Genomic DNA, 25825 nt, shown 5'->3' on the forward strand with positions numbered 1-25825 from the left:
TCCTTTCAGTCCCTTAAATGCATCACAGTTCTTTAATCTCAGGGCTCTTGTACTTGCTGTGTCCTCATGTCGGCTGACCGAATCCTCTCATGCCTCGGCTCTCAGTTGAAATGTCGCAGTAACAGGAAACCATTTCTCACCTCCCAGACCACGTGGGTGCCCATCCTCTCTCCCCAACACCGCATCCTCCTCCCTCACATCATTCATCCCAGGAGTAAGTTGATCATCATCGAGAGGATATTTGATATCAGTTGCCTGTGGGAGGGGCCTAGGCTGTTCCTCTACTACCAGTGCCTGCACAGAACCCTTCTAAATCCCTGTCTGGCTCCCTCACTCCCATTCTTCAGGATTTTATTCTAAATGAGTGGTGCTCAGACTGGGACAATTTTGTCCCCTTGACCCAAGGACATCTGGCAATGTCTGGAGACATTTTTGGTTCTCACAACTGAAGGGGGTGCTATTGGCCTCCAGTGGGCAGAGGGCAGAGATGCTGCTGAACACCCTAGAAGGCACAGGACACCCCGCAGTGAAGACCTGGGTAGCTCTAAATGTTTGTGATGCTGAGCTTGAGAAGCCCCACCCTAAAGAGACATTCCCTGCAAGGCCTTCCACAGTTATCCCATCTACATTTTATTTCTCCTTCCCCACTCCCGTATTTCATATCCCCATTTTCTGCTTTATTGCTTTTCTCCTGTACACTTAATGCTGTCTAATAAATGACATTTCAAGGCGGCCGGGCGCGGTGGCTCAAGCCTGTAATCCCAGCACTTTGGGAGGCCGAGATGGGCGGATCGCGAGGTCAGGAGATCGAGACCATCCTGGCTAACATGGTGAAACCCCGTCTCTACTAAAAAATACAAAAAAACTAGCCGGGCGAGGTGGCGGGCGCCTGTAGTCCCAGCTACTCGGGAGGCTGAGGCAGGAGAATGGCGTAAAACCCGGGAGGCGGAGCTTGCAGTGAGCTGAGATCCGGCCACTGCACTCCAGCCCGGGTGACAGAGCGAGACTCCGTCTCAAAAAAATTAAAAAAAAAAAAAGACATTTCATTCATCTTTTTCATTATTTGTCATCCACTAGTATACAAGGTCTACAAGGACATGGATTTGTGTCTTTTTTGTTCACTGCATCATCACTAAATCCTAGAACAGTGTCTTGCACAAAGTAGGTGCTCAGTACATATTTCTGAATGTACGAATGAATTCAGAGTCCTAGGTAACTACCCCTATTCCATCAAAGAGGCCCCTTGGGGTTGAAAACCATTTGCCATTCCTAGGGAGACTCTCCTTGGGCTTTGGAAGAGATGGAATTTAGAAATTTCTTCTTTTATATCCTTTGGTTGTGATGTTGTCTCCACTTTAGCCCCCGCTAAGATCCCCCAAAAATGTTTTCTCTGAAGGCAAGAGTGGGGAAAGTGGGCAGGTTCTCTCAGTAAACAACAAATTCCTAAAGAAGTGAGTGTTCTGGTAGGATGTCTTTGGAGGGACCCTTAGAATTGTCCTTATATTTGACAGATGGGGAAACCAAGGTCCAAGCACACCCTGTAAGGACATTGTGAACACTGATGGTTTTTTGATTTGGACTTACTTAAGGTCACCCATCAAAGAAGTATCAGGATCAGAATTAGAACCCAGTTTCCTGACTCCCAGGGAGATGGAAGGGGGAAAGCGAAAAGTTCTGCTGATCTAAATATGGATGCTGGCAGGCAAGCCACAATTTTCTCAAGCTCTCTTTTCTCTTGCAAGTTGTGATCTCTAGTTGACAAGGAAGCAAATTGAATAGCTAAATGGAGAGCTTTCTGAGATGCTGAGATGCAAATTAGCCTGAACAATGTGCAACTGTGGATTTGAGGTTGGTGTGCAAAATAGAGGCTTCGCTTCAGTCAGGCTGCTTGAAAAACTCACTCTCATAGGTCCTTGCTCTTTCGCAGCCAGACACTATGCCAGGCACGAGGGGAACGGGAAAAATTAAACACTGATCCTGCCCTTGAGGAGTTTGCAGTCTCAATTCTTGTGACGGAGGCAGACAGTGGAGGGCATGCTGTTTTTAATCCATCAAAGAGGCACTGATACTGTGAGTGTCCGTGCTGTGTCAACTGTGTGTCAGGACCCGGCTAATTGGATCATACATTTCCTGAGAATAGGGAAACCCATCTTGAATGTCACTGACAACCATAATAATCATGACAGATAATAATTATTGATGCTTACTGCATTCCAGGCACTGTTCTAAGTATTTTAATGTATCCGTTAATTTAATTCTCATAATAACACTGTGAGGTAGCTACCCTTATTGTTACCATTTTTCACAGTGAAGGCAAATGAGACTGAGTCACTTTTCTGAAACAAAGAGCAAAGAGTAATGTCATTGATGTCTAGACTCAGGTCCTTTGGCAGCAAGGTGTGTAGGCTGTATTTGTAAGATGCATTATGGATATATATTATTTAATATCCACAGCAACTCTGGCTTTGGGACCTTCTCTGCCACTTAATAACAGTGCCCTTTGTTGGGTATTTACTCTGTTCCAGTCACTGCTCCGTGTATTATATAGCTTAATCTTCACACTTAAGAGTGAGATGCGATGCTGTCCATTTTACAAATAATGAAACAGAGGGACAGAGAGCCTCGGTAATTTGTCTGAGATCACACAGGTAATAAGACCCAGAATTCTGGACATTTTGTGTAAAGGAAATCATCCAATATATGGCCTTTTGTGTCTGACTTCTCTCATTGCCATCATGTTTTGAGGTACATGTTATACGTAGCATGCATCTGAATTTTCTTTCTGTTATTACTTCTAGTGTGCCGTTGTCTGAAGACACAACATTTTGTTTATCTGTTCATTAGTCGATAGACATTTGGAGTGTTTCCATTTCTTGGCTATAATGAACATTGAGGTTATGAGCATTTATGCACACATGCATATAGCCTTTTATTACTAGATATTTTCCCACAGTCCCCTTTCTCTCTCTCGCGCACACACACACACACACACACACACACACACACACAAACACATAGAACAGTTCAAAGGCCAGATTATATGACTTTGATCACTGACTCCAAACTGTACCAGCTGCGTGACTTTGAGAAAATGAAGTAACCTTTCTGGGCTTTGGTTTTCGTCATCTGTAAAATAAGGATAATAATTCACCTCTCTGATAATGTAATTCAAAAGCTTGACTTAGATAATGCACATTGTTTGGCTTGTAATTACACAATCAATAAGTGCCAGGTAAGCAACGGGAATACAGAAAACAACCCAAAGAAGATGGTGTCTCCACCCATGGAGTGCACAGTCTAATTGCTGGGACATAAAAGTATGAGAACTGGACATAATGTAAAATAAAGTAAAAGCATAGTATTAGAGGAGTAGTCACCATGAGGTTCCCATTAATTTTTTAAAAAAACGCATATCTCAGTCTAGAAAATAAAGACTTTTCTGCGGGTTGGAAGGTGTGAGAGGCCTCAGGATCAAGGCAAGACAGTGTGGGAGAATGCGTGGAATGAGGGCTTTGCATCTGACTACTTTTTTTTTTTTTTTTTTGAGACGGAGTCTCACTCTTTCGCCAAGCTGGAGTGCAATGGCATGATCTTGGCTCACTGTAGCCTCCGACTCCCTGAGTAGTTCAAGCAATTCTCCTGCCTCAGCCCCCCTGAGTAGCTGGGATTATAGGCATGTGCCACTATGCCCAGCTAATTTTTTTTTTTTCTGTATTTTTAATAGAGACGGCTTTTCACCATGTTGGCCAGGATGGTCCTGAACTCCTGACCTCATGATCCACCCACCTTGGCCTCCCAAAGTGCTGGGATTACAGGCATGAGCCACCGTGCCTGGCCTGACTAGTTACTCTTGAGGTTGACATGGGAGAATCCCTTGCGTCCAGGAGTTCGAGGCTGTAGGGAGCTGTGACCACACCACTGCACTCTAGCCTGGGTGACGGAGTAAGACCCTGTCTCTCTAAAAAGAGAAAGGAATATAAAAAAGAAATATTGCAGCTGTAGAAATAGAGGGGAGTACGGGTTGTAACAGGAACTGAGCTGTGCAGCAGGAGGTGCGACAGGTCAGTGAAGGAAGCTTCGTCTGTATTTACAGTCACTCCCCATCACTCACATTACTGTCTGAGCTGCACCTCCTGTGAGATCACCGGTGGCATTAGATTCTCATAGGAGCACAAACCCTATTGTGAACTGCGCACACAAGGGATCTAGGTTGCACACTCCTCATGAGAATCTAATGCCTGATGATCCATCACTGTCTCCCATCATATGCCGATGGGACTGTCTAATTGCAGGAAAACAAGCTTAGGGCTCCCACTGATTCTATATTATGGTGAGTTGTATAATTATTTAATTATATATTAGAGTGTAATCATAATAGAAATAAAGTGCACAGTGAATGTAATGCTCTTGAATCATCCTGAAACCGTCCCCCAGAGTGAAAAAGCTGTCTTCCACGAAACTAGTCCCTGGTGCCAAAAAGGTTGGGGACTGCTGGCTTACAGCATTTCCCCCTCTTCAGATGCCATAAAGACAGATATCCTCCTACCTTTTCTTCTAGTAGTTCAAAAATTTTGGTTTTCTTTATTTACATGCTTAATTCCTCTGGAACTTATGTTTGGTTATGCGAGCTGTAACCTAATTTATTTATTATTTGCAGGTGAAAAGCCAATTGTCTCTATACTCCTCATCAAATAATTCTTCTCAACCTCACTACCAGGCAATTCCATATCTACCAGTTACTCATTTTCCACACAGGCTTCTGTCTGTGTCTTGGTTCTCCATTCCGTCCCACTGCTCTGTTTGTCTATTTTCTTCACTTTATATTATCATGTAAGAATGTGCTTGTGTTATTTTAAACTGTATGTGAACATTATATTTTAAGGATTCCTGTTTTCTTTCTGGTGGACATATCATAGTTTCTTGAATCATTTTCTTCTATTGTAGGGCAAACACATTGTTCCTAGTTTTTTGTGTGTGTTTTTTTCTATTATGAGTACTCCTGTGGTGAATAATTTTTTGTATAAAGCATTTACATATTTTTGGATTATGTCCTTTGGATGGATTCCCAGAAATAGAATTACTGAGTCGAAGGGCATGAATATTTCTTAATGCTTTTAATTCACAGCATATATTTATTTAAAACATTAAAGTGAATAAAGATTCTGGAAAGTTCCTGGTACTCTGTGATGTGGTTGTAATCAGCTGGGCTGTGCCAACTCGGAACCTTGGTATGGCTGCCCTGTGGGAGTTCAAGAGGGAGATTAACATGTCTCCTTGATAGATTTGTCTTTTGTTTTTAGTAGTTTGTCTAACACACTTTTTATATTCATTTATTCAGGCAGTCATTTTTAAGCACCTATTATATGCCAGGCTTCAGAGGAAAGCAGGCAATGGGATCTTGTATTCCCAATGAACACAATTTCTAGTATGTAAGAAGACAAACAAACAAAATTGAATGACCAAGGAGAAACATAGACTGATGTGACAGCAAGTAGACTTCTGTAGATTGGATGACCAAAAGATGACAAGGATGCTGAGATTTGAATGAAGAGAAAGAGAAAGCCACACCAAAGAGAGGAAAGGCATCCATTAGTGGTGGACATAGCTGGTTCAAAGGACCCTGTGGTGGAGTGGAGTGCAGCCCTGGGCCCAAAGGAAGGTCCCCAAAGTAAGAACCTAGATCTGTGGGCTGTGCTGAGAGTACAGTGAACCAACAGCAAAGAAGAAGACAAAGTCCCAGCCACATAGGAGAGTGAGCTCCCTACACAGCAAAGATGAGCCATAGAAAAGTTTTAGTTGGGAGACACACAATCTAACAGGCATTGCTGAAAGATCCTCCAGGCTTCTTTGCAGAGCACAGGTTACAGGGGAACAGGATTTGGGGCTGAGAGATGAGTTAGGAAAAAGTCACTGTTGTCCAGGCTGAAGTTACGGGAGGCGCAGAGAAGGGGTGGCAGTGGAAGGAAAGAAACATGGGTGGATTTCCATTCATGTGTCAGTGGTAAATTCATGGGATTTGCTGACAGATTGGAGGGGTGGAGTTAGGGTAAGACAGGAATCAAGAATATGTTCTCAAATGCTGGCCTAAGTGACTGAGAAACTGGAATTACATTATGGAGATGGAAGAGAATGAGAAGATTGGCTCGTGCGGGATGAAGTTGGGGGAGGTGTCTGGCTTTGGCCATGTTAAGCCTGAGATGCCTCTTTGGTTAAGAAGTGGAGAGGTGAGTGAGGCAGTTAGGGTCACAATTCTGAAGTCCCAGGGAGAAGTTTGGAGCTGTAATATCTACTTGGGTGTCACTGACATATTAGAGAGAATTCAAGTACACTGGTAAACAGATTTGTAAACAGAGAATAGAAATGATTGACCATCACCAAGAAAAACTTTATTTTTTTTCTAGGTTTCAAGAATATTCTGGGTTTTTTATATTTATCTTTGTGAACAAAAAAAAATTTTTTTTTTCATTTTTTCCAAGTAGGAAGAGAGAAAGTCTTGAGTTTTCTTATCTAGTGGCTTCCTATGGCCTTGGTCCTGGCACAGTCCTCCAATGTTTAGGGTTGACTTGAAGAATTATTCTTGTCATTTGATCAACTATCCAGATGCAACAGGGTGGGTCACAAAAACAAGATTTCGAATCTTGCAAGCTTTTCCAGAAACATTCCCCTGTCTGCTGTGTTTATGTTGGAATGGAAAACTTGTGCCTGATTTTACAGTGAGCTTTTCTCAAGATATATGAGTTGCTACCTCATCACATTATCCTGCATCTCGGGACCTCTCACACCTCGATGGTGTGATGTAATGCGATGTGTGGTGCTCATTACTACAAAGGCTGTCATGAACAAAACCTGTGCTTCTAGAGTAATGCCTTTCCACGTCATTTTCAAAGTGGCCTTGCATAGCATTCCCAGTATATTATTTTTGATTGTGAGAGTGCACGTCTCTGTGTTTGAGTATAAAAAAAGACCATTCCTCTTTCCTACTAGAATAGTATAGATTAGAGATTGGAATAGGCAGCGAGTAAAGCTTTGTGGATGGAAATAAAAATTGATGAGTCGGAGAGGATGCAAATTCCAATGTTGCCACTTCTTTGATTTGTAACCTTGGGTACATTTCTTAACCACTTGGGGCCTCAGTTTCCCCACTGACATTGGGATAATAAAATTACCAACTTGATAGAGAGCCCGTGAGGACTAGAAAATACTACATTTTGAAACTGCATTTTCGCTGATTCAGTCATCAAAGAATCAAAGCCCCTGTTTCACAAACATGTAAATAGATCAGAGTGGCAGTGTTCAATCATCATAAAATTAAAAGTACTGGCTTTCTTCTGGGTTTTGAGAATATGCTGGGTTTTAGTTAAATAAATATTTATTTGTTGAATTAAGTCATTTAAATAATTAAATAATGGAGCAATTATTTGTTGACTTCCTGCCATGTGTTAGGTACTGTGCACGTAAAACACACGAGACATGGGTACAGATATTGTCCTCAAAAAGCTGACAGGAATCCCAACTTCAAAAAAAAAAAATTATTTCATCACCCTTGTTGTAAGTCCGGCAGCAAAAAAGCTCAATTGTTAGCACATGCACACTAAGGCATTTTAGTCATTGCTTTTAGTTATTCCAACTAACATTTCTGTTTGGACTACTTGGAATTAATTACTGATTTTGTGTATCAAAGCTGGAGATTCAAATACATGAATTTCTCAGGTCTTTGGGGGGAAAACCACTGGTGTAGCTTCTACTGAAGAGCTGTGCCTACTGGATTCCAAGTCTTGTCTTTCTGCACATTTTAATATGCCACTTTCTCAAGGCAGCATCCACGTGCACTGGACGGGGAACCATAGTGAGCACCTTCTAAAAGGGAGGCCTTGATTTTTGAGTGAAATGCTGAGATGCTGTCTCAAAACACACAATGTGCTATGTTGGTAACATGCCGTTTTATAATTCATCAGTTAAAATGATAACTAATGCTTACCGTTAAATAAAATGCAATTTAGCTGAGAATGAACAAATCATAGTTGAGAATTAGAGAAGAAAAATTCAGTTTCTAGAACATGAGTTGTTAAAAAAAAAAAAAAATCCCATAGGGCTGGGTGCGGTGGTTCACACCTGTAATCCCAGCACTTTGGGAGGCCAGGGCAGGTGGATCACCTGAGGTCAGGAGTTCGAGACCAGCCTAGTCAACATGGTGAAACCCCGTCTCTACTAAAAATACACATGGTAGTGGGCACCTGTAATCCCAGCTACTCGGGAGGCTGAGGCAGGAGAATCGCTTGAACCTAGGAGGCAGAGGTTGCAGTGAGCCAAGACTGTGCCACTGCACTCCAGCCTGGGCAACAAGAGGGAAGTTCCATCTCAAAAAAAAAAAAAAAAAAAAAAAAAATCCCATAAAGGTAAGTAAAAAAGGGAGATTTAAAATCCCTCTCTGCATCCTTTTCATGACTGTGCAGTTACCAGCTGGTAAGGGCAAATGGTCTTACCTTATTACTTTTATTTGTGTGTCTTCAAGCCGGATTCCACAGGTGTGATGGAAATCCTTGCTTTGGGCTGCCTGTTCCAGAGAGAGACCCGAACGTTCGGTGCACTTGGCGTTGACTGGATGTTGAAACAACTAACAAGACAGATATTTTAGGGAATATTGTTTTGAATAAAGGAACATCATAATGGAACGGTCACGAGTCTAAACTTGCTAGCCAGAGTCCTTGGGGTTGAACTCTTTCTTGGCAACTTGATAGCTGTGTAATGTTAAGCAATATCTAACTCCTCAGTGCCTCAGTTTTCTCATCTATAAGATGGGGTTAATAATGCTACTTATACTGTAGGGTATGGTGAGGTTTTATGGAGTTTATAGTGCACAATGAGTTCAGAATGGTAGCTGGCATATGATAAGTGCCATGTAACTGTTGACTATTATTATTAAGTAAGGCTGATTCAAAATAAACATGGTTTGAGATAGACACTTGGTTTTGGAGAAAGGGTGGCTTGTGATGAAGGAATCAAAAACACAGTTACAGTCTTGGAATATAAATGGACTGAGCTTCCTTCAGTGTGAGAGGGACTCTAGGTAATGGAAAGGTAGAGGGCATGGGATTTGGGGTATTTTTTTTTTTGTCTTCTTTCTCAATATCTGGATGTGGCAGAAAAAGAAATGTAGGGAGAGCAAGTGTAGCAAGTGTGTTTCTGCCTTGGTCATTTCAGGCAAATTTCTTCTTTCTTCAGTATCTTCTGAGAAAGGTTAGCTGATGCACGTAAAACAGGAGTGACTAAAATAGTAAGATACAAATTAATAGTGTTATTTAAGTGTGTGTGTACAAGAGAATAGGGTTATAAGATGAGACATTCTCATTTTTTTCTAGAACCACAAGATACTGAAGAAAGTTCGTGCCCTCCCATCTCCCAGCTTTCAGACCCCTTCAGAACGCTCTCCACTTTGACCTGTTTACGTTTATTTTAATAAAAAAAAAACCACACACATTTTCAGGAATAGATGCTTTAAGTATGGTTCATTCTTTGGAGGGGGTGTATGTGTACCACGTGACAAGTGGTTGCCATGGTAATTTCTCATTATTGTTGAATTGAAAAATAATTACTCTGGCAAAAATCCCACGTAACCTGTCAGTGCTTAAGTTAAAGATGCTGAGGGGCAGCCCTGGCACTGGGATCCTGTTTTCGGTGAAGAGGGATAGGGTTGGGAACAGGAGAGAACAAAATAGGACTGTATATGAATGGAATCATGCATGTATATAAATATAAAAGATAGGCTAGGAAGATCCATGTGGTTTTCATGAGACAGTTGTGTATGGGGATCTGGGGGAGGAGAGAGAAAAACAGAGTAGGTTATGGTGACAGAACATTTATTTTTATTTGTAACATTTAATTACTTTAGAAAAGGAAAATGTAATAATATTGCAATAATTGTTAATTCTGGGTAATGGGCCCATGAGTCTTCATCATATCCTCTTTTGTTCTCTATTTTTAAAATTAATAAAGTAAAATTTGGTTTGTTTAATGACAGCCAGTCAAGTGCATTCATGTACTACAAGCAACCTTAACCAACATTTCACTGAGACGTATAATACTCCAAAGGTGGCTCAAAAGCATGGCAGTGTAGGTGTGAGATAATATTTTAAATTTCTTCCTCCACGTGAACTTCTGACATGCGTGTCTGGGGCATTCTGTTGTTGTGAGATGAGATAACAGTGATGTGACATAGAGAAGACTTCTCTCAAATGCTGTCTTGGCCCCTAGCTACTGAGGTTAGATTTTAAGATTCCTATAATTTTAGAGGAAGAATCTCACTCACTGTGTGGGTAGGGCCTTATCATCTGTTTAGTGCATTTTTTTATACTCCATTATTGGGTACTAATTTATAGGAGAATGCTGCTGAGGATGGATACATAATGCCCATTCTCTATCCTTAAGTAACGTAGTCTACTGGAGCTGTCAGAAGTTTAGGAAAATGTGTATTACAAGGTGATGATTCCGTGATAATTTCATATACACCCTATTGGGAGTATAGTTGTCAAGATTTCCTAGTACAGAAGACAGTGAAAGAGGGGTCCACAAACTGCATCATTGCAGGTCAAAAAAATGACATATGCAAAGGCAGGGAGGCACAAAAAGTTGACAAGGAGCCCTTGACCCTGACAGGTGAACTGCTGGAGGTCCCTTGGCTCCCATACATTGCTGGGAGGCCAACTCCAGGGCTCCTGCATACGCTGGCTCCTTTCTGGTGTGGTAAGAATGTTTTTTCTCTGGATAGACTGTCTTTTAGCTTAGACACACCAAATGTTGTATCTCTTATATCTGCCAGTCCCAGATGTGCTTGCCACCCAGTACACCTGGGATCAAGATGTCAGACTTGTGGTTGTGTTTTACAAGCATGTCCTATACCCTTTACTTGGAAGTCGCAAAAGGTTGATCTTTATTTTTTGGGCAAAGATGAGACTGGTCAGTCTCAATGCACCTCCTGGTTAATCTCCAAATTAGTTTGACTTGTGATGATTATGTGTGTGGAGTGAGAATGATCAGCTGCACCCTGCTTCGCCTCTAAACTTTAGCGGAAACCAGATTTAGTGAGCTGCTCTATGGGATCCTTCATCAATCTTGATAATTTAACTCACGCAGTCTCGTACTGGCTGTCTTGCTGAACATGGCCACATTGCCAGGTCCAAAAGGAGAATGGGCCATTTTTGTGGTTCTTGCATTTCTCCAATGATGTTGGCTCTAAGTTTCCGGTCAGCAGGTGGAACTGCTAGCCTGTACATAAAATTGCACAATTTTAACTAGTACCTTTTCTTTCAAATGACCATGGTCTCCTTCTCTTCCTCACATGTGGCCAAGCAGAGTGCTGGTGTCCTCTGTGTTGCAGCATCCATACCATTTTAGATGACTGACAATTAAAACTTGGAAAATGGAGGGAATGATTTTTTTGGGGGGTGGGGAGTGACTGTTCACAACTCATGAGGTAGCTGTGTTACCAAGAACTGAGCTTCTACCAGTAGAGTTGTTACATCTTCAGCCAGAGACTTCCATTTGACTCAGCAGAGGTCTTAGCTGAATTTCAGCCACTCCCTAAACCCCTAATCTCTTTATTATGCGCATTACCCCTACAAAATTACCTAACTGATCTCAGGAACTATAGCAGAAAACAGAATGGAAGCAAGAAGTGTTCCAAAAGGAGATTTATTATTAGGAACACCATGTGAAGGTGAGAAAAAGGGTATGAACTCTGAAAGGTTTGAGGAGGAAATTTCCTCCAGTCAGTGCTGACCTCTTCCTCTAACTCTTGTAAACCATTTTTGGTCTTCAACCTAAAGTGGGAAATAACTTTTTAAGTAGAATTATTTACAAAAAAGCATGTATTGGAGTTAGGCAGACTTGTTACGTGAACTTTAGCTTCATCACTTTCTTGCTTTCTGACCTTTATTGAGTGGCTTGCCTTTTTTGAATTTTAGATTCTCTATGAATATCTTAAGGGTTAAATGAGATAACGATGAATGATAATAGTTGACATATAATGAACAACTACTATATTCTGGGCAGTTTCTCTTAAGTCCTCACAGCCCACTGAGATTATTATTCTCACTTACCCAACAAGCAAACAGACACAAAGAAATTAGGTGAGTTGACTGAGGTCATCCAGCTATTAAGAGGCAGAATTCACCTGTGTAGGTCAATATAACATTGAAGTTAAGGACATAAGTTCTCTATAAGGCTGCCTGCTCTGCCCCTTGGTAGCAATTAGGGTAGTTATGAATATAAAATGGTTCGATACATCTACAGTACTTAGAAAATTCTGGATTACGATACTAACATTAACCCAGGGCCCCCAACGATGTGCTCTTTCCGTAATAAGCTTCCTTCATATACAGCCAACACAGGAATGGCCTATCCCCAACACTTAGTAATTTTTGTCTTAAATCTCTACTCCTTTTATTCCTTTCCTAAATAAATATTTGTTCTGTCATAACTAAAGACTAATTCAAAAGCTGTGTGTGTGTATGTGTGTGTGTGTGTGCGTGTGTGCATGTGTTTGCATGTGGGGAGAGATTGAAAATTACAGTTTAAATACACAGAACATCATTTTTATGCCAGTTTAAAATTATTGACCAACAGACAAAGTAGGGTCCACAATCAAGATCTCTGGACAACTTTATAGAGTGATTTTCCTGAGCTGAGTTTGTGATGCCACAATAAGAAATTTCATCTATCCATCTATCTATTAATGTGTTCTATCAGCCAAACAAAAATATTATTTTATCTACCTATTATATGCCTGGCCCTGTGAATTTAAATGTTACATTTTTATATCGAGGATGTTCTTTCAAGATTTGTGACCGAAACAATTATTTTGTGTGTACGTGTGGTTACCTAATGTGCCCATTCTCCCAGCAAACCTCTTCTGAAATTTCCTGAGAAGTTGCCTTATCCCATGTTCCACTGAAACTAGTTTGAATCGTATGACATTTCTCATTCTTGGATCATTATGTCTCTTTCAACTTCTGCCAAAACTCATGTACCTATCCAGGCCCTTTGGAACCTGTAACACTGCCCATTGACATTCCTCAAACCTCACTGTAACCTGAGTACTTTCTTTTCTCCCAGTGACCTCAGATCAGCCAGCATTTCTCTTGACTTTTGCCTTTCACTGGTTCATTTTCCAGCAGAAGTGTCAGAGACCAAGAGTTAGATTATCAGAAAATAGAGGGTGATATGTTTTGGCTGTGTCCCCACCCAAATCTCATCTTGAGTTATAGCCCGTATAATCCCCATGTGTCATGGGAGAGACAAGGTGGAGATAACTGAATCACAGGCGTGGTTTCCCTTATCTTGTTCTCATGATAGTGCGTTAGCTCTCATGAGATCTGATGGTTTTATAAGGGGCTTCCCCCTTCACTGGGCACTTATTCTTCTCCTCCCCTTCTACCATGATTGTAAATTTCCTGAGGCCTCCCCAGCCATGCTGAACTGTGAGTCCATTAAGCCTCTTTCCTTTATAAATTACCCAGTCTTGGGTATATCTTCATCGCAGTGTGAGAATGAATTAATACAGAGGGGATCCAGTCATTGGGCCTCTGAATAATGAGCAAAGCAAACGAGAAGTAATACATTTTCATTCAGATTTTTAACTGTGTTGTGGACAGATGCTGTTGCCAGGGAAATGGGTTGCTAATGGTTGAAGTGATCGGGAAAAGTGCTGATTTATAAACAGACTATTTTTAAAAGTTCATTTTTTTTTTTGAGACCAAGTCTCACTCTGTCACCCAGGTGGGAGTGCAGCGGGGTGATCTCGGCTCACTGCTACCTCTGCCTCCCAGCTTCAAGTTATTCTCTTGCCTGAGTCTCCCGCATAACTGGGATTACAGGTGCCCACCACCATGCCCGGCCAGCCAATTTTTGTATTTTTAGCAGAGATAATGGTTTCACCATGTTGGTCAGGCTGGTCTCGAACTCCTGACCCTCAGGTGATCCACCCGCCTAGACCTCCCAAAGTGCTGGGATTTCAGGCGCGAGCCACCACATCTGGCCATAAAGTTCATTTTCAATGCAGTTCTTTATAAAGTAGAATGCCTCCTGCCCTAGATATGATATTAAAGATGGTAGAGAGAGGCAGGGAAAGGGCATTCTATTGATCTTCACTGTCTTTGGAGTGCTCTCCTGCAGATTTTATCTCTTGAACATTTTATTGATCTTCACTCCCTTTGGGGAGCACTTTATACATACTTATTTATTTAATCCTCAGATCTGTGCTGCCAGATAGTTACTATTGTTGTTGTTATTGTTGCTTCTAAATAAGTAGACAGGCTGGGGAAGGTAGAATAAGTTGCTAAGTTCAATAGTTGGGAAGAGGCAGTGTTGCCTGCAGGACTGAATTCCGCCATGATGTATTACCAACTGCTTTACTGTGAAGCGCCAGGCAGTCTCCTGAGCGTGAGTCCTGGCTACAGGTCTGCGCAACAAGGCAAGGAGCTCAAAGAAGAAACCAACCTGAGACTAAATATTCCCTTTCGACTCTTTCTCCCCTCTTGCTGAACTCTAACCCCTGCCTCTCAAAGACTGTCAGGGAAATGTAGCAGGTTGCTGTACAGAGCAGAGGATGGGTAGGTCGGCGGTATCCAGTGGTCTGAGTTTAAATTCCATCTCTGACATTTATTCGCGGAGTGAACTGGAACAGGTGACATTTACTGCCTAAGCTTTTGTTTCTGCAGTTGCAAAGTAGAGTTGCAAAGCAACTTCATGCATTCACTGAGCTGCTTTTATGAGTAATATCCTGGGCTAGACACTGTTCTGGGGGTTGGGAGATAAAGTAGCAAGCAAAACAAAGCCCCTGTGTACAAGAAGCTTATATTTGTATTGAAGAGAAAAAAACCACACACACAGAAGAAATGGATTTGTAGTGTGGATTAAGTAGGAAAATACACATAAAGTCGTTAGACTAGTGCTTGGCATGTGGTAAACACTCAATAAGTGTTAACTGTGACTCTTTTTCCATCTGTGTAGTGATTTAAAGTCAAATAAACAAATGTATCCAGTCTTCTGAATAGGGTTTCTTTCCCTGGCAGATTCCTCCACTTCCAGGCCTACTGAGTTTTCTAAAAGCTCCGCAAGCTTCCAGAGCATTGAGGACGTGTGCCATGGTCTCAGATGTGGAGCGAAGCTGCCTGTTTAGTTGCTCATGTGATTGTCTTATGCTAGTGGGTTTAAGCCCTTTGAGGGTAGGGACCAGTCTCTTATTCAGCTGTGCATACTGAAGGCCTACACATAGTTAAGTGCCCAATACATATTTGTTTCTAGAAGGAGACAAAGCAGACCAGTTTGTACGTGGATCCATGCATTGCTGTTCGGTGGTTTCCTATCTACCCTGTTTTACTGAGGAAAGGTTTGGCTTTTGCTATGGTGATTGGAAGGAAGCCAAAGAGAGACACAAAAAATCATTTGTCTGAGCTTCTTCTTTTCTGAAGGAGAGGACGGCATCAATCTTCCATGGCTCCGTAATTATTCTTGCTGGGACTGAGGGTTCATTCCTGAGGCCTGCCAGTGACAACAACTTAATGTTGTCATAAGCAGAACAACTTAATGGGAAGAAAAGAGGCTTGTGGTATCTCTGCCAGGACCCGGCAGTGGGACTATTACATGGGGAGTGGCAATTCCCTTTCTGTCTCCCCTTCCGTCTGACAGGCAGCTGGGATGCATCTTGTCTTCAACTTACAATTCTCTAGAAACAACATGGTGCTTAAGAATTTGGGGATAAATCAAGTCCTATACTGAGAATTAGGCTGGGATGTGATTCCTGCTGTAAATATGACACTGTGTATAACCTTCTTAATTCACTGTGAGAGGGGGCCGTCTTCTCCCCTTGGAGATTAACAACGATTCTAACTGCCTTAAACTGGGCCACTTCCAAAGTGTTTTCTGCATGAGCAGGAGAAACATTCAACCCAAGACAAACAAACAGAATTCATATGGATGGCCTGCATTCTGCTAAACTGCTCTATTTTTAATACTCTTTTTAACAACAAGCTAGTGGTTGCCTATCCCCTTAAAACAATCAAGAACAGTCCATATATATGTGACAATCTCTTGTGCGTGAACTTCTCTATCAATCTATCCATCCATGTATCCGTACCTCTATCTTTTATAGGGATATTTGCAAACAGTAGAGCTGGGAACATCTCTTTTGATTAAATTATGTTTGAAAATCATGTTTAACCTGGTTGTAATATTGTGGTTTCTATTTATAAAAATGAACTCTTAAAACAACAGAGAGAGAGAGAGAAAAAAAGTCGCATGTATTTTACATTAAATGCAAAACCCTTTTGTCAAAAAACGTCACATTGTGTTTTATGGTACATTTATTAAATCTCCCCAAATATGTACTGGAGAATTAATTTTTATTTGGTAGGTTTGAGCTCACTTATTGAATTGAAACTTGGTTCCCAATTGAGGCAATTTATCTGAAGAGTGACCACCCACCACCCACCTACCCTTTCCTAGAACACCCACACATACACATGAAGTAGCGAGCAAGCAGCAACTGAATTTTTCTTTCTCTTCCGTTTTCTTTTCCTCTTTGAGATATTTTCCACTTTCCCCTGTGAAATAAATGATCTGTCTCTTTGCAGGATAGCGACAACCTCTGGTGGGACGCCTTTGCCACTGAATTTTTTGAAGATGATGCCACATTAACCCTTTCATTTTGTTTGGAAGATGGACCAAAGCGATACAGTAAGAAAGACGTTTATTTTTCTAATATTTCCTCTTTTTGCGCCTGTAAGAAAACCACAGGGGTCTTCAGAGAATAGCACAGAGCTGACAGCCTGACAATAATACCTCCACTCCTGACAATGTTCTTGCTTCCTATCAAGTCATTGTCACTGGGTGGCAGCCCGAGTTGGCTCTGAGAGATTTCCTTCGAGGCTTAGAATGTCTGGGTATTTGCCTGTTTAGAGAGCAAGGCAAATATGAACCAAGTCACCCAGTGACGAGTGGGAGCGGAATGATGGAAAATTTCCATGCATCGCTTCTCTGCCACCCTCTTTTATCCTTGACGGTTCACACTTGACATTCAATGTTCTGCTTCTGAAGGTTCTTAAAAAAAAAATTCCCACTGTCACTGTATCAGCCACATCCTTCTAATTCCCTCTTATCAATTATCTCAGGTATTTATTTGACAAGTGCTATCTTTTTTGGGGGTGCGGGGAGGCCACAGTTGCTTTGAACATACAGTTTGGAATTAGTGTTGACAGAATTATAGTTCCTTGTCTTTCAGGCTAGTGATAACTCTGTAAAGATCCTCAAATTACAGCCTGTGGCACCTTGGGTAACAGCTGATCTGTCCTGATTAGGTTCAGCCAACTTGTCAGAGATCAGATTTGCTACTTGTGCTATCAGACCAGGAGGCATAGATGCATCAGCACAGAAGCAATTAATGTCCAGTTAGATCAGAGAGAGATGCGTTTTCAGAAATCAATGTTGCACGTAGGAAAGAATCCATCAGAGGAAAAACATCCCCACTGTCACAAACACTGAAATGATGAGGGAACCAGCCGTGGTATGATGAACCAGTCATGGTATGAATGAGTCAATCCAGAACATTTGAAAAATTGACAGGTAATAGGGTTCTTGATACATGTGATTGAAAGCTCTGATTGTTGCTAATCTATTTCAAAGCCACTATGGAACAACAATTAAAACAAAACTCAGGGAAGCTTTAGGCAACTTGGTGCCATTTGCATACTATTAACAGCTATACTAGTAGCATCAGTTGCATAATTAACTAATTATGCTAATATATGCACATGGTGATTTTGCAATAGTGTTAAATAGGGGAGGAGCAGCCTGGAGTGGACTTTCTGCCCAACTGAAACTGGTTGCCAGGCGCATCTCTTTATATTTGTGTCTCATAGACTTTTAAGGATGTGGGACATTTCTAATCAATATTTTGGGTGAGAGGAGGGGCAGGCAGTATATCAGAAAATGGGCTGTTTAGAGGACCTTTATATTCAACAAAGTGACTCCTGGTGCAAGCACTGATAAGCCTACTTCAGGGGGTCCTTGAGTTAACTTGCTCTCCGGTGTGTGGGTGCCCCCAAGCAGCCTCATGCCCTAAAGAGGTGTTTCAGAAGTCCCTGGGAGATAAATGAACTCAGCAGTCCAACAATTACTCCCTCCTCAAAAAGCTGCCTGATCAATGGCATATAATTTCTAACCAAGCAGTCATCCATCCTCTGAGCCACCTTGTTTTTTTCTGAGGCATAAGCTCAGATAACTTCAAGTTATCATTATTTTATGTTCTTGTGCTTTGTTGGTTCGGAAATCCATCAGGGACTGCTCAGGGAACTAGAATTACAGTTTTAAAATATGTCCTAATACAACAGATTCTGGCTCTTCCCTCTGTCCATCCCACCCCAGCATCATTTGGGAGTGAATCATGATCATCGCCGGTTTAAGATCTTATCTCCATGTACAGGAGTAAATGCCTGACTACCAGCCATTGTTGCCCAGGTTTCTTTGTTTCTCTGAGCCAAAATATTTCCCGAGTGGAGAAGAGAAACAAAGATGATTGACGGTCTTGAGCCGAGTCTCATCAGCTGCCTTGCTGACAGCCTGGTGATGTGCACACACTGCTGATGTGCGGGCTGGTGACAGCTGATTGACAGCCCAAGACTGGGAGACAAGAAAGATGAAGCTTGCTTAGAACGCCTGATGCGCACTGTTTATGCAGCGCTCTGAGCTCAGGCGCTGCCACCTTAACCCGTTCGAGGTCCAGGCATGCTGTGCCAGGCTGGGCAGATGCCTGGCTGTCCTGGGGCTGGAAGCTGCAGCTCTTCCTTCATGCTTCCAGGGAAGCTGAAAGCTTTGTTTTTCTGATGAGGAAAATAAGATTTGGCTGTTGCATTTGTATTTGTTAAAAAAAAAAAAATCCGCAATTACACACATATGAAATAAGAGATATTCTAGCTGAGGTGTTTTTTTAGCCTTTACTAGAAAAAACTTTTCCTTCTTCCTCCCCATCGCTGGTGTTTAGGGGGTCCTTTGGGGTCTATGATACTTTATCTCTAAGTTGCCACGAATCCTGTAATAGGCATCTTCTTATTTATTTATTGTATGTCATCCCTTATTAGAATGTTATTTCCATGTGGATGAGGGCTCTGTTTTGTTACTTGCTGAATTCTCAGATTAATACAGGAACTCACACATAATAGGTAGCTCAATAAATATTTGTTGAATGAAGGAATAAATGAGTACACAAATGCATAGACATTTGTAGAAAAGTTTATATCATCAAATAAATTGCTGGCAAAGCAATCCTTTACTGAGGTCTTTGGACTTTTTCGAATAGAAAGAAATTGACCCACAGTGGTCCACTGGCATGCTCAAACAGACTCTGGGTTATGATCTGATATATATATATATATATATTTTTTTTTTTTGAGATACAGTCTCACTCTGTCACCCAGGCTGGAGTGCAATGGTGTGATCTCGGCTGACTGCAACCTCTGCCTCTGGGTTCAAGTGATCCTCCTGCCTCAGCCTCCCTCTCGAGTAGCAGGGATTGCAGGTGCCTGCCACCACACCCAGCTAACTTTTGCATTTGTAGTAGAGACGGGGTTTCACCATGTTGACCAGGCTGGTCTCTAACTCCTGGCCTCAAGTGATCCACCAGCCCAGCCTTGGCCTCCCAAAGTGCAGCCACTGCATCTGGCTGTTCTGATAGATTTTTTTTTTTTTTTTTGAGACGGAGTCTGGCTCTGTCGCCCGGGCTGGAGTACAGTGGCCGGATCTCAGCTCACTGCAAGCTCTGCCTCCCGGGTTCACGCCATTCTCCTGCCTCAGCCTCCCGAGTAGCTGGGACTACAGGCGCCCGCCACCTCGCCTGGCTAGTTTTTTGTATTTTTAGTAGAGACGAGGTTTCACTGTGTTAGCCAGGATGGTCTCGATCTCCTGACCTTGTGATCCGCCCGTCTCGGCCTCCCAAAGTGCTGGGATTACAGGCTTGAGCCACCGCGCCCAGCCACTCTGATAGGTTTTAATAGGAAAAAAAGTCCTGGCAGTATAATAATTCAAGAGATAATGATGTTCTGAGTGATATATTGTTCCTTGGATTCAGAAAGCAGAAAACTCCTCTGTATTGACCCTCTTCCTCCACGTGCCTCATCTCCTAAGCCCTTCACTCCCCTGATGGGGGAGTGTCCGCCCAGGCGAGATATGGTTGGGCAGGTGGAAGCCACTGATGTTTTCTTAGGGGATAGGTGGTAATTGGTGGGGAGAGCTTCAGGATGCGCCAGGTTATTAGACTATGTGAGAAATTGGCCCATGCCTCCCTAAGGCCACTTGCCTGTCCCCGCCCTGGACAGCACCATGAAGGTGCTACTCTGGCAGCTGGAGAAGTGGGCAGTTCCACGGAGGAAGTTCTAACCTTTGGATAAGGTGGACTCTAGAAAAGAAGAGAATCAGAGGTAGACAGTTCCCTGGCAGCCGCTCAGTAGAATAAAGAACATTAGGGCTAAAAGGATCCTTTCTAAAAATGGAAACTTGGGCCAGAGAGGTTAGGTGGGTGCCCCACAGGTGAGGCTGAGCCTCAGGTTTCCTGACTCTAAAGTCAGCTTACTCACTCACTCTGTCTCTCTGTCTCTCTCTCTCTCTCTCTCTCTCACACACACACACACACACACACACACACACACATACACACCCTATTCCTATATTGTGCCATAGCTAAGGGAAAATAAATGATTTTATCAACACACACATTTCTGGTAACAGAAATAAGGGTCCCAAATAATAACTTTCCTTTATCTGAAAGGAAGCCAAGCATCAGGTTCCTTGAAGCCCTCTGTGCACCTACTCTGCATTTCTAAGTCCAGCATAAAGTGTTGCTATTTCCTTCTCTGTCTTGGGTTAGGTTGATCACTTGCTGTCAGTTTCAAGCACAATATTAATTTCCCTTTGCTCCTTTTAGGCATGTAGCAGAACTGTGCTTCACACTATTCTTCCGCCTCATGACAGTCACAACCACCATTTGGGTAATATGCTTCTCAGTCGACCTAACCTGTGTCCAGGTCCACATTGGCCACATTTTTAGGAAATATGTGGTTCACAACTCATTCAGAAAATATTTCCTTGCTAGGAGAGATACATGGAGAAGGATCTCCTGAGGCCCATCTCAGCAGGCGATGCGGGGCTGAGAAGCTGGATGGTGTAGGAGAAAGGGCACAAGGGTTCAGTGCAAACATTCTTGGGCTTTAATCCATGCTTTGCTCGATAAACAGAGACTTCATCTTCTCATGTGCAAGTGAGTATATTACTCCCATCACTGCACTGGGTGCTATGGCTCACACCTGTAATCCCAGCACTTTAGGAGGCCAAGGTGGGTGGATCACCTGAGGTCAGGAGTTCAAGACCAGCCTGACCAGTATGGTAAAACCCCATCTCTACTAAAAATACAAAAATTAGCCGAGTGTGGTGGCCTGCGCCCGTAATCCCAGCCACTCGGGAGGCTGAGACAGGAGAATTCCTTGAACCCAGGAGGAGGTTGCAGTGAGCCAAGATCACACCACTGCATTCCAGCTTAGGTGAGAGAGCGAGACTCTGTCTCAAAACAAAACAAAACAAAACAAAACAAAACAAACAAAAAAAAACACTGCCATCACTGGCTTGTGAAAATTAAATGAGATGTTATAATCAAAGAGCCAAGGACCATTTGAAGCATAGAATGATCAGTATTTATTATCATTGATATGCATGGCCTTGACCTCACCATAGCTTCTATGCATTGAAAAGGCTTCCCACTGGGCAGGACTTATCAAATGCACGATGTGGACAGCCTGATGCCGAGGCTTCCTGGCCAGGTGGGAGTCCATACGACCTCTTTGATGAGCAGTTCCTGCTGAAATGCAGGACTGAGGAGATTAGGCTCTGCTCCCAACATTCAAGTGCAGAAACCCACTCTCACTTCTGATAAGTGGTGAGCAGACGAAGGGAGTAGAGAGGGGAATAGTGATTAAGAATATGTGGGGCTAAAGACTCCAGAACACTTGGTTAAACTATGTGTAAGTGTGCATGGCTTTGGAGGTTAGTGGGGGAAATGGTGTAACTACTAAAATGCTACCTTGTTTCAGAGCACTTTCTGTTGGCCTGTTTCTTAGAGAAAAACCTAATTCTTTTCTAAGTGGCCTTATTTGAACTGTAAGGGTTTGATGGGATGGTGCATGTAGTTTTTGGCAGTGCTTTCATCCCTTTGAAAATGCTCCATAACACGTTGGTGGGCGTTCTTATTAGACTGGATTCCAATAAGCACATTGCTTTCTCTAGATTGAGATCTAGGACAATGCAGATGAAATTTTCATCAACTTTTTAACTACTATTTGTGGTCTGGGGCTAGGGGTCCCCAGTAATTCTCTATCACACACTTGTTATTTCATCTTGACTTTAGTACTCTGTCTGGAATGAGGATTTCCAGTGGGACCACACACGTTCATGGCCACACTAGCCAAAAGGTATTCCGTGGCTGCTGGGGGCACATTTCTCTCTCCAAAAAGAGAAAAGTTGTGTTAAGAAATGTCATCACTCTCTGTGCTTTTATTTTCCTCAGTCACCAAGGCTCGTTAGATAGTCTGAAGAACCGCAAATCCACACCTCCGTGGAGCCATTTCTACACTTGCTGTTTCTCTTTTACATTGTCGTTCCTTACCTCCTTTATTTTTCCTGAAAGCTCCAATAGCTTTGCAGTATTGACTAAGTTCTTCAATTTTGTCTTGTAATATGTGTTTTTATGTGTTGTGTATTTGGACATGTTCCCCTAAGGTAGAGAAATTCTGCAAGGGGCCCAAGTAGGTTCACTATCTCTGGTTTCTATTTTTCTACTGCTTTTTATTGGTTCGACCTCACCCAGCTGTATTTTTACTGTGCTTGCTATCTAGGAATTCTGAAAGCATGCTTTCTCTATTTTCTCTTTGTCTTTATCTAATATCCCATTACATGATTTAAAACATGTTTCTGGGAAAATCACTCCTTGATAATATGCATAAGGCATCTCGACACCACACTTAGTAACTACCATGTCAGAAATGTGGCCACTTTAAAAAGTTACATGCAAAGAGTATGCACTGCAGCACATGGGGAAAGGGATTTCAAGCGCAGGAATTTAAGACCAGTGTGTGTTTTTTTCTAGGAATAATGCCTTTATGGTGTCCCCCTGAAACCTGGAAAGGCACAGGTTCCTCTGGCCACTGCTTAAAGCTCTTGAGCCTTCTCAGAAGGCATGGCCAGCTGGCCCTGCAGACTTCATCCTCCATGAAGTAATTTTGCTTCCCTAAACATTCCTCATTTTTTTTTTTTCCATCCACTGAGATAGAGATAAAATTCATGGACTTTGGATCCACACAGATTCATTTTGAGTCTTTGCTCCTCTGTAACTGCTGGATGTTAGGCATGTGAGATGACATTAGACATGTGGCTTAAACTACCTTAACCCCAGTTTCTTGATCTGTAACATCTGAGTAACAATAATGCCAACATTTTAGGGTACTTGTGAAGGTTAAATGAGATGCACCTGTAACTTCAGCTTAGTGCCACTCTTGAAAAGCACACAGTAAATAAATATTTACTGCATGAATTAATGAATGGATGAATGACAGAATAAGTGAGTGAGTTAAACCTATGAGACGACAGCCACTTCAAATTACAATGGAGGATAGTTCCCATTATTTATTTGGCACATAATGGAAAGAACTCTGATTTTGGGCAGAGCCAAAACAGACTTGTCTTCTTTCTACATAGGAACCAAGAATTTAAGACCAATTGGGGAAAAATGAATATTAATGGCAAGTGGTGATTTAAACAAACAAGTTCCAAAAAATTACAATTACCACATCTGTCCAACAGAGGGTGAGATTTTCATACCCCATTTTGCTCAGAGAGCAAGGAACTGCTGAACATTTATCAATGCTGGTAATTTATTTGGGCAAGTTATATGTAAAGAGTGGGCTCTGTTTCTTGTTCACTGAGGACCAGAGGAAAGGAAATTGATTTTGATTGCATTCAAAAATTTATTTTCAAGGAAAGAATGCACTTCCTCAGTATAGTCCTTGATGGTTAATTACGTGAATGGTTTCTTGCCTTTGACTGTGGCATCTTGGTCGCTTAAAAACATAAATGTCATTTTCTCAGATGACTTGACCATGCATTTATTCACATGGGGTTCCATTAAATGGTTTCCGGATGGCTGTAGCCTCTTATGTTGTGATTTTATTTTATTTTTATTTTAAAGATGAGGTCTCACTCTGTCACCCAAGCTGGAGTGCAGTGGGAACTGATATTGTGATTTTAGTGAGTGTCCATTTCCGTAGCAGTCTTCATTAGGCTGGTGAGATTTGTAGCAAATTCAGTTAGGAGAGCAGATTGTCATTCGAAGTTGATTTGTTCCTTCACTCATTCATGGATTCATTCATTCAGAACTCACTGAACTCTTGCCGTTTGTCAGACATTGCCTTCCTCAGCCAGTTCTTGGGAGAAAGATAGTTCATCACAAATTTTTTAATTTACTTTTGATTTGATTTTACTTAAAACTCTTACCTTAAATTAGCATAATTACCTAAGTTGCTCAGAAAGAGAATGTTCTTGTGACATTAATGGAAAATCTAGGACTAGTCATAAAAAATACTTGAGAGAAAGCCCACAATTGATAGATGAACTGACAGATTTCTGAAGGAGAAAAAGGAGACCCATCTCTTCCCATTTGTGGTTTCAAATTGATAGTATCAGAAGTTGCAAATTGGCCATAACAATGGCTTGAAGAGACATTCCATTCTCTAATGTCTGATAAATACCACACTAATGATCACATGAGATAATGGACAGAAAAGTGCTCTGAATGAATTTAAAGTGCGGTACAAGTTGAAGGTATAATTATTATCATATTTATAATTGACGTTTCAGATATGGTATGTTTTCATTGTCCCCTAATATGTTATAAGTCAAGCTGTTGTGAAATCTGAGCTGGTTGTTAGCTCTTCTCTTAGGGGGTTACAATTGTCAAATGTACAGTCTTAAACACAAGTCAGATCTATGACTCCCCTCACGAGCTTGTTTTGGAGGTCTGAATGAGGCACTAACCAGAAAATGGATGTGATGTGCTCTTTGTCTGACTCTGTGTGACTATGTTATCTATGCAGTCCTGGCACATACGTTTCCTGGCTTTCGGTTTTATGCAGTATATTGCCTACGGTTTTCTTTTTTTCTTTTTCTTTTTTTTTTTGAGACGGAGTCTCGCTCTGTCGCCCAGGCTGGAGTGCAGTGGCGCGATCTCAGCTCACTGCAAGCTCCGCCTCCCGGGTTTACGCTATTCTCCTGCCTCAGCCTCCGGAGTAGCTGGGGGACTACAGGCGCCCGCCATCTCGCCTGGCTAATTTTTTGTATTTTTTAGTAGAGACGGGGTTTCACCGTGTTAGCCAGGATGGTCTCAATCTCCTGACCTCGTGATCCACCCATCTCGGCCTCCCAAAGTGCTGGGATTACAGGCTTGAGCCACCGCGCCCGGCCTTGCCTATGGTTTTCAAACCAAAATAACACTACCCCATAGTGGGTAAAACAAAGTGTGTCAAATCTTTTCATTATCACAATGACAGGTGTTGCTACCAGAATTTATTGTTTGGGGACTGGAGAAGAGAACTGTTCTATACAATAAAAAATTGTTGAGAAACATGTTATCTGACTCTTCTTACCTCCAACTTATTATGTTTTTGAAGTTACGATTGCCAGATAAAACGTAAGTATACAAATGCAATACTTGAGACATACTTCTACTACAACCTTCTTT

General features: G+C 42.0%; 1 protein-coding gene across 17 annotated transcripts in view; it reads left to right on the forward strand.

The window, feature by feature from the left end:
* LDB2 (LIM domain binding 2) overlaps positions 1 to 25825 on the forward strand; it is a 408642-nt gene that overhangs the window by 128112 nt on the left and 254705 nt on the right. For all 17 annotated transcript variants that reach the window (XM_010368573.2, XM_010368564.2, XM_010368572.2 and 14 more), the window contains one exon: positions 16629 to 16731. In XM_010368573.2, coding sequence (XP_010366875.1) covers positions 16629 to 16731 — 103 coding nt within the window. The remainder of the gene's footprint in view (positions 1 to 16628; positions 16732 to 25825) is intronic.

Source organism: Rhinopithecus roxellana, chromosome 2 (genome assembly GCF_007565055.1).
Source record: "Rhinopithecus roxellana isolate Shanxi Qingling chromosome 2, ASM756505v1, whole genome shotgun sequence".
In the NCBI taxonomy this organism is placed as follows: domain Eukaryota; kingdom Metazoa; phylum Chordata; class Mammalia; order Primates; family Cercopithecidae; genus Rhinopithecus; species Rhinopithecus roxellana.